General features: G+C 37.9%; 1 protein-coding gene and 1 pseudogene across 1 annotated transcript; both read left to right on the top strand.

The window, feature by feature from the left end:
- The first annotated feature begins 2,332 nt into the window (after positions 1-2,332).
- Positions 2,333-4,864, top strand: LOC136183003 (uncharacterized; annotated as a pseudogene).
- Positions 4,865-5,477: 613 nt separating this feature from the next.
- On the top strand, positions 5,478-13,156 carry LOC110004333 (polyunsaturated fatty acid lipoxygenase ALOX15B-like). The gene is made up of 15 exons (XM_020659882.3): positions 5,478-5,536; positions 5,704-5,882; positions 6,862-7,066; positions 7,438-7,519; positions 7,813-7,935; positions 8,048-8,151; positions 8,822-8,988; positions 9,151-9,294; positions 10,115-10,318; positions 10,520-10,606; positions 10,718-10,887; positions 11,220-11,341; positions 11,451-11,551; positions 11,999-12,169; positions 12,443-13,156. The coding sequence occupies exons 2-15, from the start codon at positions 5,730-5,732 to the stop codon at positions 12,620-12,622; spliced, it is 2,013 nt and encodes a 670-aa protein (XP_020515538.2). The 5' UTR covers positions 5,478-5,536; positions 5,704-5,729; the 3' UTR covers positions 12,623-13,156.
- Positions 13,157-15,428: the final 2,272 nt, after the last annotated feature.

Here is a 15,428-nt window from a genome sequence, read left to right as displayed (position 1 = left end):
TAAGTGCAACTCGGAGGTTGGGACTCTAGGTCACTATTTCTGGTCCTGTCCAAACTTTTGGGATAACATCTTTCAGATGTACAGTGATATGTATAACGTACAGCTAATTCCTGACAGCCTGTCTGTAATATTGGGTTTCTCGAACCATGTTTCGACTCTTCCTTCTGTTTTACAACAAGCTTTGAGGTTCGGTCTGGTTGTAGCAAAAAGAGTTATCCTGAGAGAGTGGAAATCAGCCTCCCCTCCTTGTTTTAAAAAATGGCTGAACGACATGGTGTCTTGTTTATATCTTGAAGAAATTCGGTACACATTGTCAAACACGCATCCCAAGTTTCTTAAGATTTGGGGTCCTTTCATTGAGCATATTAAGAAGGAGAGAAATCAAACTGTGAACTGATTGTATTTTAATGCTCTATATTGCACTGTATTGTACTGTGCTACCCTGAACTGTGCTGAAACAGCACATTAGCTTCAACCTCAAAATGTAAACATAAAATCGCATATTTACATTAATACAAACTTAAAAGTGCCTTATTTATTTTCGTTGATAATGTTTGAATGATTTAAATTGTTAGCTAACGGCAAGAGACAGCTAGCTAGTATTAGCTTATCCATGTGACATGTGACTTTGGCCATTTAGTTCATGGCAACATACAAGGCCATTTAAAGTACATATTCTCCACAAATATATAATTGTACAGTAGTTCAGAGCATTAATTTACTTTCTTTCATTAAATTAGACTTTATTTTACTTACCGTGTAGAACTGCAGAGGAGCAAACTTTTCTCAACTGTCCTCCTGTCTCTTCAACCGACATGAGCGGGAAACATGGGCGGAGCTTAGATTAATTAACTCTATGAAGAGTGGGACAAACACTAACGCATCAACACTGTGAAACAACTCAAACACTTGACACCATTTCACTCAGAATGAGTTAAAACAACACATTGGGAGTTGAAATGAACTCTGAAATGTCGAACCCTGAAATTTCAACTCTCCAAAAAGTTAAGGCAAAGGGTTACGCTTACGTAGGTTTCATTTAATCCTCAGCCAGGGTTTAAAAGTATAAAGACATTGTAAAAAATGGGTTAAAGTGAAGGAATATGACTTGTTCACAACTCACTCTAGAGATGTTTAAATATTTTGAGCCCAGAAGTTCAAGGCAGGGATGAGAACAGAACAGAAGGATTTGCATATCATGTTCCTGTGTTAAATATATTGAAAAGTATGCTAGAGTCTAATTTCTGGCAGGGACGCTCCGGTCAGTAGATTCAAATTATGTTCTCATACCCGATGTTCTCTGAAACATCCATGCTGGACATGTGTTTCAATCATACACCTTTTTTCAGGAACACCCAAATAGTCTTGCATTGCTCTTATTCCAGGATGCGTTTGAGGAAGTGAACATTTTGGGTTCCTGGAAAAAGAAGCACACATTTTGGCTTTGTACATCTGTCTGAAAGTCCTGAGGAGAATGGGGTAAGAAAAGCCAATGATACTGTGAAAAGATCTCTTGGCTTGAGCTCACAATACATTTGAGGATTAACAGAAAAAAATCAGTTTTTCTCTAGATACAGTCTCATTTCTTAAACTCGATTTCAGGGGGATGACTCCACTTTATGTGGACAAGATAGCATCGCTAAAAATTACAGCTCTGCAGTTGATTGTTTACAGACAGAAGATGTGTCACACATTCAAGAAGTAAAGTTCAGGAAAGACACATTATACCTCCCTAAGGGTTTTAAATGTCATGTATCACTTGTTTTATTTTGTTATTGCACTTTCATTTGTAAAGATTTGCTTTTAATTAAAAACATCTATGAGATTGAAATCCTCTTGTTCTTTTAGTTAAGGCAAAGGGTTACGCTTACGTAGGTTTCATTTAATCCTCAGCCAGGGTTTAAAAGTATAAAGACATTGTACAAATTGGGCTAAAGTGAAGGAATATGACTTGTTCACAACTCACTCTAGAGATGTTTAAATATTTTGAGCCCATAAGTTTATGTCAAGGCAGGGATGAGAACAGAACAGAAGGATTTGCATATCATGTTCCTGTGTTAAATATATTGAAAAGTATAGCTATGTATTGCTGGAGTCTAATTTCTGGCAGGGACGCTCCGGTCAGTAGATTCAAATTATGTTCTCATACCCGATGTTCTCTGCAACATCCATGCTGGACATGTGTTTCAATCGTACACTTTTTTTCAGGAACACCCAAATAGTCTTGCATTCTCTTATTCCAGGATGCGTTTGAGGAAGTGAACATTTTGGGTTCCTAGAAAAAGAAGCACACATTTTGGCTTTGTACATCTGTCTGAAAGTCCTGAGGAGAATGGGGTAAGAAAAGCCAATGATACTGTGAAAAGAACTCTTGGCTTGAGCTCACAATACATTTGAGGATTAACTGAAAAAAATCAGTTTTTCTCAAGATACAGTCTCATTTCTCAAACTCGATTTCAGGGGGATGACTCCACTTTATGTGGACGAGATAGCATCGCTAAAAATTACAGCTCTGCAGTTGATCGTTTACAGACAGAAGATGTGTCACACGTTCAAGAAGTAAAGTTCAGGAAGGCCTAAAAAAAAAGAAAGACACGTTATACCTCCCTAAGGGTTTTAAATGTCATGTATCACTTGTTTTATTTTGTTATTGCACTTTCATTTGTAAAGATTTGCTTTTAATTAAAAACATCTATGAGATTTTTTTGCACTACAAAGGAGAGATCTGTTGTTACAATAAAGTAACTGAGTCACTTTTACTTAAAGTACATTTTAAACCAGCTACTTTTTACTTTTACCTCAGTAAATTTTTAAACTGTTTTTTCTACTTAAGTAAAATTTCATCAAAGTAATAATACTTTCTGGTTTCAGGAGACATTTCTCTTGCGGTTTAATTAACAACCCGGAGAAATTTAGTCAGCCCTTATCTGCTGGGTGCCCACACTTTATGACTTTCCAGCTAAAGCTCTTTACATAAAGGCAGACTGAAAAATACACTATCACTTCTGAGGAACTGATTATATAGATAGATAGATACTTTATTGATTCCGAGGGAAATTCAAAGCATCCAGTAGCAGGTTACAAAGACGTACATGACATGAAACATTTGTTACAAATTAACCACAAAACCAACCCCCCCTCCCATACATATATATTAACCCGGAAAAGGATTTAAAGAATACCCCTAGATGAAACAAACTTAAACTGTGCAATTAAAAATAGACTTATAACAAGAAATGTACATAACCCGTGCAGGGATAAAAATATATGTGCAATTTAAAGCAAGAACCTATAAACAGTTGAGGGAAAAAATCTGTAATTTGACCTGAATATAAAAAATAAAAAAGTGTTGACCTTCTGAAGTTATCTAACCACAAGGTAAGGGGCCATCATTTATACACATGTATTTGAAATGCCAATGCACTAAAAAAAACTTAAGGTATAATGCAAGATTAACACCCCTGATTTATAGGCCTAATTGTTGTAGAACAGTTGCCTCACGAATGCCTGCTGGAATGAATTTTCACACACCTTCAGCCCATTTCAAGCAACCAACAATTCCAGTGACAACCTATGTGACTGACTGCTATAATCAAATGAAATATCAAATAATCTTCAAATGAAGTCAACAATGCAACAGTGACCAGAAACTTGCATTACATATCTCTATCAAAAGAGATCAGCATCCCCCCATTTCTCTGCAGTCACAAACCATTGTGCATACAAAACATTTTCATGTCTGCTGCATGAACACTTTAGGCCTACACCAGTTCCTTCAAGTAGACGTACAGAGCAAGCGAGCGAAACACAAGAACACAAGATGCAAAAGTTAAATAAAGCAGCTATTCCAGCTACCCTGAAGTCCCAAACCATATTTACATATTTACAGTCCATGTCCTTTAGGCTGTACCTGAGCAGCACCTGAGCAGTGAGCAGCACCTGAGCAGTGAGCTACGTACTACGGGTGAGCGTATTGCATCATTTTCTGTTCTGTTCTCCTCTGTACTGTGTTACTGTGTACCTGCTCATAGCTTAGCAGTTAGCTTTACAATAGCTTCTTTTTCTGTCTCTCCCTCTCCTGCTCTCTCCTGCTCTACGTGTCAGATGTTAAGTTACTCCTCATCCTCCTTTAGTGAGGCTAGGGTGTCTGAGTTAGAGAGACGGCTCCGCACCATTGAGTCAGAGTCATCTTATGCAGCAGTAGTTAGCCAGCCACCTGTAGCCGGTGCGGGCCGACATAGCTTGGCTTCCCCTCCGGTAGCTCCCGAGCAGTGGCTGGGTTACTGTCCGAGGGAAGCATAGTCAAAAATTGAAGCACGCGGTTCCCCACCAACCACTTCAAGTTTCAAACAAATTTTCCCCACTCAGCGACACACCCGCTGAGAATAAAACTCTGATTATTGGAGACTCCATAGTCCGAAACGTGAAGTTAGCCAAGTCAGCGGGCATAGTTAGGTGTATACCCGGGGCCAGAGCGGGCGACATCGCATCTCATTTAAAGTTGCTGACAAAGTCTAAAGGTAGATTTGATACAATCGTAATTCATGTCGGCACTAATGACTCCCGACTACGCCAGTCGGAAGTCACTAAGATTAATGTGGAGTCGGTGTGTACTTTTGCTAAGACGATGTCGGACTCTGTAGTGTTCCCTGGACCTCTCCCAAATCAGACCAGTGATGACATGTATAGCCGCATGTCTGTCGAGGTGGTGTCCAGCACCTGTGTCCAAACACTGTTGAAACTAAGATCAACATTTAATGATTTAATGACTTCTAACGGAGTGCACTACTTCACAGAGGGGGCGGGTGTAGGAGTTGGTTTGAAAAAGGCCCCAGGTCCCCCTACACTTCACACCTTGGTGTGAGGTGTTGCAGAGCATGCTGGGATAGTGTTTCTGCAGGGAATGCTGAGAATCAGTGTTTTTTTTGTTGGGCCTTTGTTGATTTCCTAGCTCAAAGTACACAGGCTTCTGTATTGGCTACAGGCCAGACCATTGTTTCAACACATGGCGATCTCAACATATAGGTAGCCTATTACAGAAAATGTCTGATGTGTAACAAAACAGGAAGTTGCCATAAATATTTGCAAAGTCATTATTCCCTGCAATTTGGTGTAAGTTTCAACTCTGATCATGCTTCACACTTCAACTGTTTTTCACTGCTGTCCGAGATTATCTTTTCTTCTTCTTTTATTTTGCTGTTAACTTTTTCTTTGACCAGTTCCTTACTTTTCATTTTATCTTCATTCATGTCATGTGCGCCACCGTGAAGAGTCAAGGTAAAAAATAATATAGTTTTTTTGTGGGGGCTTTAACATAGAAGGGTCAAACTATTCCCAAATGAGTTCATAATGGATCATGTAACTAGAAAACAACACTAGCACACAGAGAGACAGTTTTACTCTGCAGTGCAGTTAGGGAGGCAACCGTCTTTTGTACAGGTTTAGTGGGCGCACCGATCTGTATGTATAAAAGAGGATGATTACTTTGGTGTAAGGAGCAGTTCATCCCTGCAGGAACTTCTAGGCTTCATTTAAGGTAAGAGACATGCTTTACAACATGATTCCAGTTGGAAACAATTGGACTGATACAGATAGACGACAAACACAGACTCAATATCAGGTCTTCTGAGTATTTTAACGTTTTTGTTTCACAGTTAAAACAACCAGTGCTGAAAATATAGTAATTATTTGCTTCCTCCTCAGGGATTCTTCTGCTTTTGAGGGTGAAAATGGCAAATTATGAAGTGACTGTCTCCACTGGCAATCTCCTCTATGCCAACACTTTCAACAATATCTACATTAAGCTGGTGGGGACAGATGGGGAGAGCAATCACACCTGGCTCCTGAACATCTCAGGGCCTTTAGCCTTCAACACTGGAGCAGTAAGTGTAAAATATTCTTCTCTATGTGTAACGTTTAGCTTGACTAAAATAAAGTTTCCTTCCTAATAGCAGTATACCAGCTCCTTGTCTACAGTGGGTCTGTGGATATTGCGTGATTACATGCTCAACTGTCTCGTGTCAAACATACGGGGATGTTTACCAATGATCTTTTCTATTTTTCAGGTGTAGGCCTATGTCCGAAATGCATTCTTGTTACTTTTGCCATTTTTTCCTTATTTATTTTTAATTATAAGATATATAGGCTACTTTATTAATTAATCCCACGAGGGGAAATGCAATTATGTCTTTGATTTCTTCTTTTCTGTGACTTAGGCCTACTGCCATATTTACTTCTGACTTTGTTGCTACTTCCTTTGCAAATCTTTCCTTATCCAAATTTAAGCTAAGTAAATCCCAATAGTTCCCAGCTTTGAAGACAGATAAATCATCATTAATTCATTTGATAGACATTTTGCTGAAATCTGGATTGATGAATGAAATCCCATACTCTGTCATTCTTTGTTTTGTTTGCATCAGTGCATACTTTAAGATAATCAGCAGTCTTCCTGTGTTCTTGTGCAATGTTTCTCTAAATGTAATCCCCAGTCTTTGCTTATCCGTCCTCTATAATGCCTGTCCATTTTCTCTCATTTACTTGGCCAATACTGCCCCCTTGTGGGGATTCAGTACACTATAGCCTTTGTGAAGAAACATTCCATACAACTATAGTGCTGTTGTTGTAAATTTATCACGAAAGCTGACTCCGAATTTTATAAATATAATTCTTCAGGCAATGCTCACAAATGTGACCAAATGTCAATAAATCCTAACAATGAGTTATATTAAAATATTTTGTGCAAACGTTTGAGTTGTCCAATATTATGTTTTCAGTATTTGTATGCCAATTACAGGTGGGTGTTAGCTAAGTTTTTGGTATTCAAATACATTTTATCTAACCTCATTTCTGTCATTACTCAAGGAGTCTACTTTCACCCTGTCCTGCACTAACTCCATTGGAAAGCTGCTCCTGATAGAGCTGAACAAACATCCGGTCATAGTTTTCCCTGAAGACGCCTGGTTTCCTAACAAGGTGGAAGTGAAATCCCCTGAAGGACAAACTTTCAACTTTCCGATCTACCGCTGGATCACTGACAGTGAGGTGCACCTTTACAGGGATGGAAAAGGTTTGTACTGTTCACTTACCACTGACAACATTTAAATATCTATCTATCTATCTATCTATCTATCTATCTATCTATCTATCTATCTATCCATCAATCCATCCATCTATATATCTATCTGTCTATATGCCTTCAGTTTAACAGCTCCTATGCTTTGGAACACCCTCTCCATGTTCATTCAAAAAAAATTAAGCACCAACCAGCCTTAACTCGGCCTTTCAATCTGTCTAACATCCTTCGCTACCTGTCTAAGTTTTGCTTTTGTTTTGATTTTTGTTTGGTCCATCCACCATGTAAAGTGTCTTTGGGTCCCTTGAAAGACATTCAATCTATTATTACTATTATTGTAGTATTATTGTGTTTTTCTCTCTAAGCTCTTTTGGTCTATGAAGACACCCATCCTCTTGGCAAGTACAGTCGGGAAAAGGAGCTAAAGGAGAGAGAGGAAGCCTATCAGTGAGCACTGAGAGCATTTCATTTTAATTTCCTCGAAAAAATGCATGTAAAGCAATTCAACCTTTGAATAAATATAATTATTTTCATAACCATAAATTCATAACCTTGTGCAATTGTGAGACCTGTCAGGTTGTATCTGAATCTATTATATATATTAATAAAACACATCAATTAATGAAGAAACTGTATACACTGTATGTCCAGTATAGCACGCTTCCTCTAAATTAAAACTCCAGAAACTAGATTATCTCAACTTGTACATTTTCTAAATCTGATTTTCTCTGTTTTCCCAGATGGCATGTGTATGAACAGGGAATCCCCCGATGCATGAAGGCAGAAAACACTGAGTCTCTGCCTTTGGAGGTCCATTTCTCCTTCACCAAGACTACAGAGTTTCTCTTCACTGCAGCTCAAGGGTGAAGTCCATAAATTCTAACAGCAATCTATTAATAAATACAACTATGTTCATTCCTTGCTACCTATTTAGCGACACTATTAAATATATGTCTTTTTGCATATATTTCCTAGGTTGATTGAGCTGAAACTGGATGGTCAGGGTGATTGCACAGAGAAGTGGACTGACATGGATAGTATCTACCGGGCATTCTGCTGCAAAATCACTGACATATCAGGTATTTCTCTATTATCAAGCTTGCACTTCATACAGTTACAGGTCACCAATGGTCCGATCACCTACGTTAAAAAAAGTTGACCCGCCAGCCGAGACCAACTTGATGTTTAAACATCACCTTTGATCAGGGTTCTCACAAAAGTTGATAATAAATTGAAGGTTTGGACTACAGGTAGTATGATTTGTCTTTCATCAAGACCACCCACAATGGGCATTAACAGGTTCCAATTGATAGAACAGGGGGGAAAAGTCCTCTTAGAAATCATACTAGTATGGATCCATGACTTCTGCAATAAAATGAAGTTGTCTCCTCACTTTTTCATGTCTAATGAAGGGCTAGGGCCTGAAACATTTGGTGATGAATTGGAGCCATTTCTGCTGTGTAGAATAAGTCTTCCTATTGTCTTTATTCCTGAGATAAACTTCAGATATTACGAAAACAAAAAACTGACCAAAGACTGTCTTTGGATTTCTTGTGAAAAATTAGGTATTAGGTAACTAATGTATATATATATTTTTTTATAGAAAACTACTAATTGTATTCATTTCTTATGTTTTTGACTCTGAATTATGTGAAACACATTGTTTGTTAATTTTCTATATCACCTGCAGTCCTGTCACAATTTAACAGTTAATCTGAAACTGAATAAAAAGCCTGCTTCCTTTGCCAGTCTATGTCCAGAAACATTGGAAGGAGGATGAATTTTTCGCCTACCAGTTTCTAAATGGCGTCAACCCCATGCTGATCCGACGCTGTTCCGCCATACCAAAGAACTTTCCAGTCACTGAAAGCATGGTCTTCATCCATGGTCCACATACCCTGGAAGAGGAATTAAAGGTGATTGTGATGCCTTTTATGGGTCTTAGTATTAGAAAGATACAGTTCCCTGATGACATGATAATTATGGACCTGCAAGTCGCACTTACATTTCCAATCCATATTTGTACTTCACAATGTATGAGTAAAATAAATTATTTTCCTGACTAAAATTTCAAACAGAATGAAAACATATACCTGTGTGACTACAAGCTTTTGGATGGAGTGGAAGCAAACACCATCAACGGAATAAAGCAGTACTTGATGGCTCCCCTCGTCCTGCTCCAAAGAACACCAGATGACAAGCTGATGCCGATCGCTATTCAGGTGAGAGTGACAGAAGAGCTGTAAAGCAGTAGAGAATTTGTAAATTATTATTTATATATTCCTAAAATTCTAGCTAGTTCTATATAGCTGCTATTATTTCCTCTTGGAACTGCAAGTTTATTTTTTTGTCCAAGCTGAAACTTACCTGGCTGAGAATTTAACTGCAGTTCCATGATTGACCACTTGGGTTTAGCTTATAAACATGGCCAATCCCCTTTACTTGTCATTTTAAAAAAAAAACAACATAGGAAAAAAAATAGGAAAAGATTTCTCTCCAGCCATTTTGTCTCTTCATGACCGCTTTGATTGATGAGGGATGTTTCTGGCTGCAGAAGGAGTCACTGAACGTATTTGCGGGTTTGTGTCGTTGGTGTTGGCTGGCGCTCCTGCTATTACATTGTGTTAAATTCAAGTATGGAAAACATCAGCAAATACACCCACAACATTTATTTAGGTGCTGAGTTGGAGAAAATGACTAGATAAGATGCACAAAGACTTGCAACACTATGGCTCCCACTATACAGTACCTGATGAAGAGTCCTGTTGGTCTCCAAACATTGTTTTGTTTAATGGGTATAGCAACTATATAAGTATATCTTTGGGAACCATAGTGTAGTCTTTGTGCGTCTTAAATTCAAGTATGACTTTTTGGCTTTATAGCACTAACTAGCAGGTATACTTCAGTCTCCATACTTCACTGTACAATTTCCAATAAACGGGCAAACATACAGACTTAAGATGGTTGTTCATCATGTTTAATCAGTGATTTTAATGTATTGAATGACTGGAATTACATACATCTCACTTTCTTCCCCTGTAGCTGAAGCAGACTCCTGGTGACAACAATCCCATCTTTTTTCCTACTGATTCTGAGTACGACTGGTTGATGGCCAAGATTTTTGTGAGAAGTGCAGATTTCAACTTCCATGAACTCAATATTCACCTGCTGCGCACACATCTGCTGGCTGAAGTTTTTGCTGTATCTCTACTGCGAAATGTGCCCATGGTGCATCCACTGTACAAGGTGACACGCAAGATGGAACACTAAACTTACTGTCGTTTTTTCCAACTTGCTGATGTTTGAATCTTCCAAAGTTGATGAACCATGTTGTTCAAATGTGCACTGTGCAGTCAATGTTTATAAGTATTATAAAAATATGAAATATTTATCTTGTTTCCAAGAAATAATTTTACTGAGTGTAACATTATTTAATCTTTCCCTCAGCTGCTCATCCCTCACACTCGCTACAGCCTGCAGATCAACCTCATGGCTCGAAATCGGCTAATTTCTAAGGATGGTACTTTCACAAAGGTAGGAAAAGACCAACACTGCACGCTCAGTAACCTTAACAATGTTTTTTTAAGCATCAATAACATGTCCAGTAACTGTATTAAACAGTATTCAATGTATACTGGTTTCTAGTACACAGCTTGTGGTGGAGAGGGTATGTTCACAATCCTGAAGAGATCAATGGCCTCAATGACCTACAGCTCCCTCTGCATACCAGATGACATCGCTGAGCGTGGGATGGAGGCTGTACCCAACTACTACTACAGAGATGATGGACTCAAGCTTTGGGATATCATCCACAAGTATTTAATTTCAATTTTGCATTTTGTTTGCTACTAGTGTTGGAGCAAAATTAAGAATTCAGATTATCTTCATTGTCCCACAAGGGGAAATTTGTTGTACAGCAGGATCACACAGAAAGACAACATCAACAGTAAAACAGTGCAAGTATGGCTTGCATTTAGGTTGCAACTCATATCATACAAAATAGTCTTAAAAGAACAGGAAAAGGACATATATGGCTTAAATTATTTGTTTATGGTCCTTCAAATTAGTGTCTTACTAATGCAGGTGTATTAAAATGTATAATTCATCCCAAAGTATTCTTGATGAAACTTCCCCATGTTTCTTAAAGGTTTGTGAAGGGAATCCTCAACTGCTACTACAAGAGCGATGCTGACGTCGAGAAAGACTCTGAACTGCAGAAGTGGATTTCAGACATTTTTGTAGAGGGATTCCTTTCCAATGCAAAGACAGGTGTGCTTTCATAAAAACTCTTATCTTTATCTTCATAAATATGTATATTACTTTAATTAACTTATATAGACACCTTTATATCATGCAGTTTATTCTCCCCGATTCACAGGAATTCCCCAGGGCTTTTCCACCGTGGCTGCGTTGGTCAAGTTTGTCACCATGGTGATCTTTACCTGCTCGGTACAGCACTCAGCTGTGAATTCTGGACAGGTAAATCTGTTTAATGATGTTTTATTTCTTTTGGAATGGTTTGATTAGAATTTTCATTTTTCTTTGAAGCAAAGAGATTGAAGCCAAACCTCACCAGGTCCATTGTTTTAAACCAATCCTTCACTATTTTAAACAATTGATGTTGTGTTTTCCTTCCCTTCCATAAAGACACTTTAACTAAACGTTGGAGCATAAATAACGTACGACAATGCAGGAGATAAATGTGGAAAAAACACCTTCATTGACTGCTTGGGTTCATACTGAATTATTTCATAAAGTCAAGGGCAGACTGTCGATAAGCCTGGCTTGGCGCTGCTCTTAGAACTATAAACATACAAATTACATTTTGCTACCTGGCTTAGACATAGCCATATTTATTAGCATGTTCATAGTGCTTTGCTTCAAAAAGTAATAATCAGGAACCTTTCAATCATTCATTCATTGCAGTATGACTATGGTGCCTGGATGCCTAACACTCCCATCTCCCTGCAACTTCCTCCACCAACCACCAAGGGGACAACAAGTGAGGCCACCATGCTGGAGACGTTCCCTGATGTCAATGTGACAGTTCAGGGGATGGCCATCATGCATCTTCTCAGCAAGCAATCCACTGACTTTGTAAGTGCAACGACCTCTTGAAAAGTTTACATGAATCAAACGTATACCTGAGATGTTTCAAGTAGGTTCATATTTCTTTGAAGAAAAATTACATGGATGTCATGGCAGCACAGCAGACTGTAATAGAAGGACAATCGAGCTTACGAAAAAAATTCTGATAACTTCTTGCAGCTGTACAATGTTTATCAAATGATCTATAGCCTATGTTTGTTATCATTTAAAATTAGATGGGAACAAAAACAAAACTTATAAATGTATCATTGGTGTCATCAGGTCCCCCTTGGCCACTATCCGGACAAGCACTTCTTTGAGAAGATTCCCTGCAAGCTGATTAAGGAGTTTCAAGGAGACCTTGAAATACAAAGTGTAATCATCAAAGTCAGAAACGAGAATCTGGATGTCCCATACACATACATGAACCCAACTGTGGTGGAAAATAGTGTGGCTATTTAAATATGTGAGTGACCTCCTTGGCAAATCCAGCTTCATCTTATCTGAAGTGGAAAAAAGGAGAGCCTTTAGTGGAAAGAAATCATTGTATATATTATGATCATTTATGGTTATAGTACTTATGTGCAGCTTTCATTGAAAATGTGGGATTGAGAGCTTCTTTGTTTGTCAATGATTAAACAGGCCTTCTAATCAAAGTATTTTTGGGAAAAAAATGATTTTGCCTTCACACTTTAAAACTTAAAAAGTACTCTGTGCCTCATGGCATACTGTTAGAATGACTTGTGCATTATTTTAGGGACATATTTAGATTCAAAGAGTGGGGTTAAATCAAGGAAAATGGTGAGTTGCAGTAATCTTAAAACTGTGAAACTGTACTGTACATGCTTTGTCTATATTTTCAATGGGGAAAATTCAAGGGGGGTCAGGTTACTGTCCTGAAAACTGCTTACTTTCTTTCCTGCCACATTTGGCTAGGTTCCTACCAAGACAGATGGCAAGATCATACAGCAGTTGGTCCATACTTTAGTTCAAGAATGTTCTTTCAATTTTTACTTTTAATAAAAATATATTCAAATAATTTATGGATGTTGTGTTTTACGTCACTAACAACTTATTTTCTTTGATACTGAGAATCTTGTGTCCTGTAAGTACTTTCAGTTCCAACATGACTTTCAGCAAAAAGTCCAGTGTTGAATTAACTCCCACAGAGTTGATTTTAATCCTTTTTCAGGGTTTATATAGCTCCACACTTTTTAGAGTCAAATTAACACTTTTAAAATAGTTAAACATTTAACATTGAGAGAGTTCCCTTTTCAACTCGCTAAACAGAGTTAAAATAACACTTAGGGATTAGAAAAGTAACTCTGCTACGACACTTATTTTCTACCTGACTAGTGTCAGTTTCTGTTGGGGTTGTATCAAGTCAACTTTGGTTATATTCTTTAATAATTATATTTACTTATTAATCATATAAATAACAATATCATTAAACTATGTTTAATCACGTTTGGGGCACCAACCTGTAATCAGGGAAATATAACCAAAATATCACTCAAATCAGTTACTTAATTACTAATATTATTAATAATTAATAACTATATTTAATAAATTGAAGGCGTGAAATCCTTACACAAAGCCTTCGCACCCAGCTTATATCACAATGCAAATACACCAGTAATCACAAACAACTGCTCTCTTAAAATTATAACAGAATTTATTTAAACAAAACAACATCAATCCAAAATCAATGAACTTAATCAAACAAATAACTATTATAAACTAATCTAAGCAAACAAACATTATCAAGCAAAACTTGTGAATGAGGTGTAAATGTGTGTGTGTGTGTGTGTGTGTGTGTGTGTATGTAGATGAGAGAGAGAGAGAGAGAGAGAGAGAAAACAAGATGGTGGAGAGAGACAATGAACCATGTGGCTTCGTCACATGGTGACAAAATGCTGGACAACAAAGGAAGCCGTGTGGTTACCTTTTGAAATAGTTTGAGCTCTCTGAGCTGAGTTCAGTAACTGTTACTTAAACACCAGAAAGCCAGTGACCGGACTTTGATTCAACGGCGGGTACACTGGTCTTTCTGATTGTGAAAGCCGTTGACTGAAGGTAAACTAGCATCTAAGATCTCAGACTTTTTACTCAGTAATGATAACAGTGCGGTTTCAGATTCAATTCTTTGGGAGACCTTTAAGGGTTAGGGTCATACTGTCTCCTACCAATCACCGAGCAAGAGAGCCAGACAGCGGCGATTATCTGACATTGAGGCTGAGCTATCTGTATTAGAGGGCATTTATCGCCAATCTAAATTCATTGACACCTTTAATTCCATCTTGAAAATAAAATACGAGTATAACAATATTATTGGAGAGCAGGTCAAAAACCATATCCGCAAGCTCAAGCAAAAGCACTTTGAGTTAGGCGATAAGGCCGACAGGCTGCTTGCCAGACAGTTAAAAGGCGTGCAGGCAGACAGGGCAATACATAAAATCTTTTCCTTTACTGGTGAAATACTAACAGATCCCAAACTAATCAATGATAGATTTGTTAGTTTTTTCAGCCAGCTGTACGCCTCTAAGTCTAAAGCCACTGTGGTTGACATTGCTGGCTTTCTCAATGTGTTAGACATCCCAGTTCTTGGTGATGTGGCTAGGCAGGAAATGGATTCAGACCTTACTCTGGAAGAAATCAAAGCCGCTATTCGTTAATTTCCTAATGGCAAAGCTTGCGGCCCGGACGGCTTTGGAATAAAGTTTTATAAAGTTCACATAGATACTGTTGCCCCTCTTTTACTCAGTATGGTAAATAGCTCTCTTCATGACGGTAGCTTTCCAAAAACGTTGTATGATGCTCACATCTGTCTTCTTCTGAAAAAAGATAAGAACAGTACTAATGTCTACTGTTCATTGACTCCACTTTATGTGGACAAGATAGCATCGCTAAAAATTACAGCTCTGCAGTTGATCGTTTACAGACAGAAGATGTGTCACACATTCAAGAAGTAAAGTTCAGGAAAGACACATTATACCTCCCTAAGGGTTTTAAATGTCATGTATCACTTGTTTTATTTTGTTATTGCACTTTCATTTGTAAAGATTTGCTTTTAATTAAAAACATCTATGAGATTTAAATCCTCTTGTTCTTTTAGTTAAGGCAAAGGGTTACGCTTACGTAGGTTTCATTTAATCCTCAGCCAGGGTTTAAAAGTATAAAGACATTGTAAAAATTGGACTAAAGTGAAGGAATATGACTTGTTCACAACTCACTCTAGAGATGTTTAAATATTTTGAGCCCAGAAGTT

Source organism: Labrus bergylta, chromosome 1, assembly GCF_963930695.1.
Source record: "Labrus bergylta chromosome 1, fLabBer1.1, whole genome shotgun sequence".
NCBI lineage: Eukaryota > Metazoa > Chordata > Actinopteri > Labriformes > Labridae > Labrus > Labrus bergylta.
This window is presented reverse-complemented; position numbering and strand designations above follow the sequence as displayed.

Excerpts from the sequence above, each read along its gene's own strand:
- LOC110004333 (XM_020659882.3), top strand. The coding sequence starts at position 5,730 with ATGGCAAATTATGAAGTGACTGTCTCCACTGGCAATCTCCTCTATGCC. Across the intron at positions 10,607-10,717 it reads AGGATGGTACTTTCACAAAG|TACACAGCTTGTGGTGGAGA; the intron begins GTAGGAAAAGAC and ends ACTGGTTTCTAG. Across the intron at positions 11,552-11,998 it reads CAGCTGTGAATTCTGGACAG|TATGACTATGGTGCCTGGAT; the intron begins GTAAATCTGTTT and ends CATTCATTGCAG.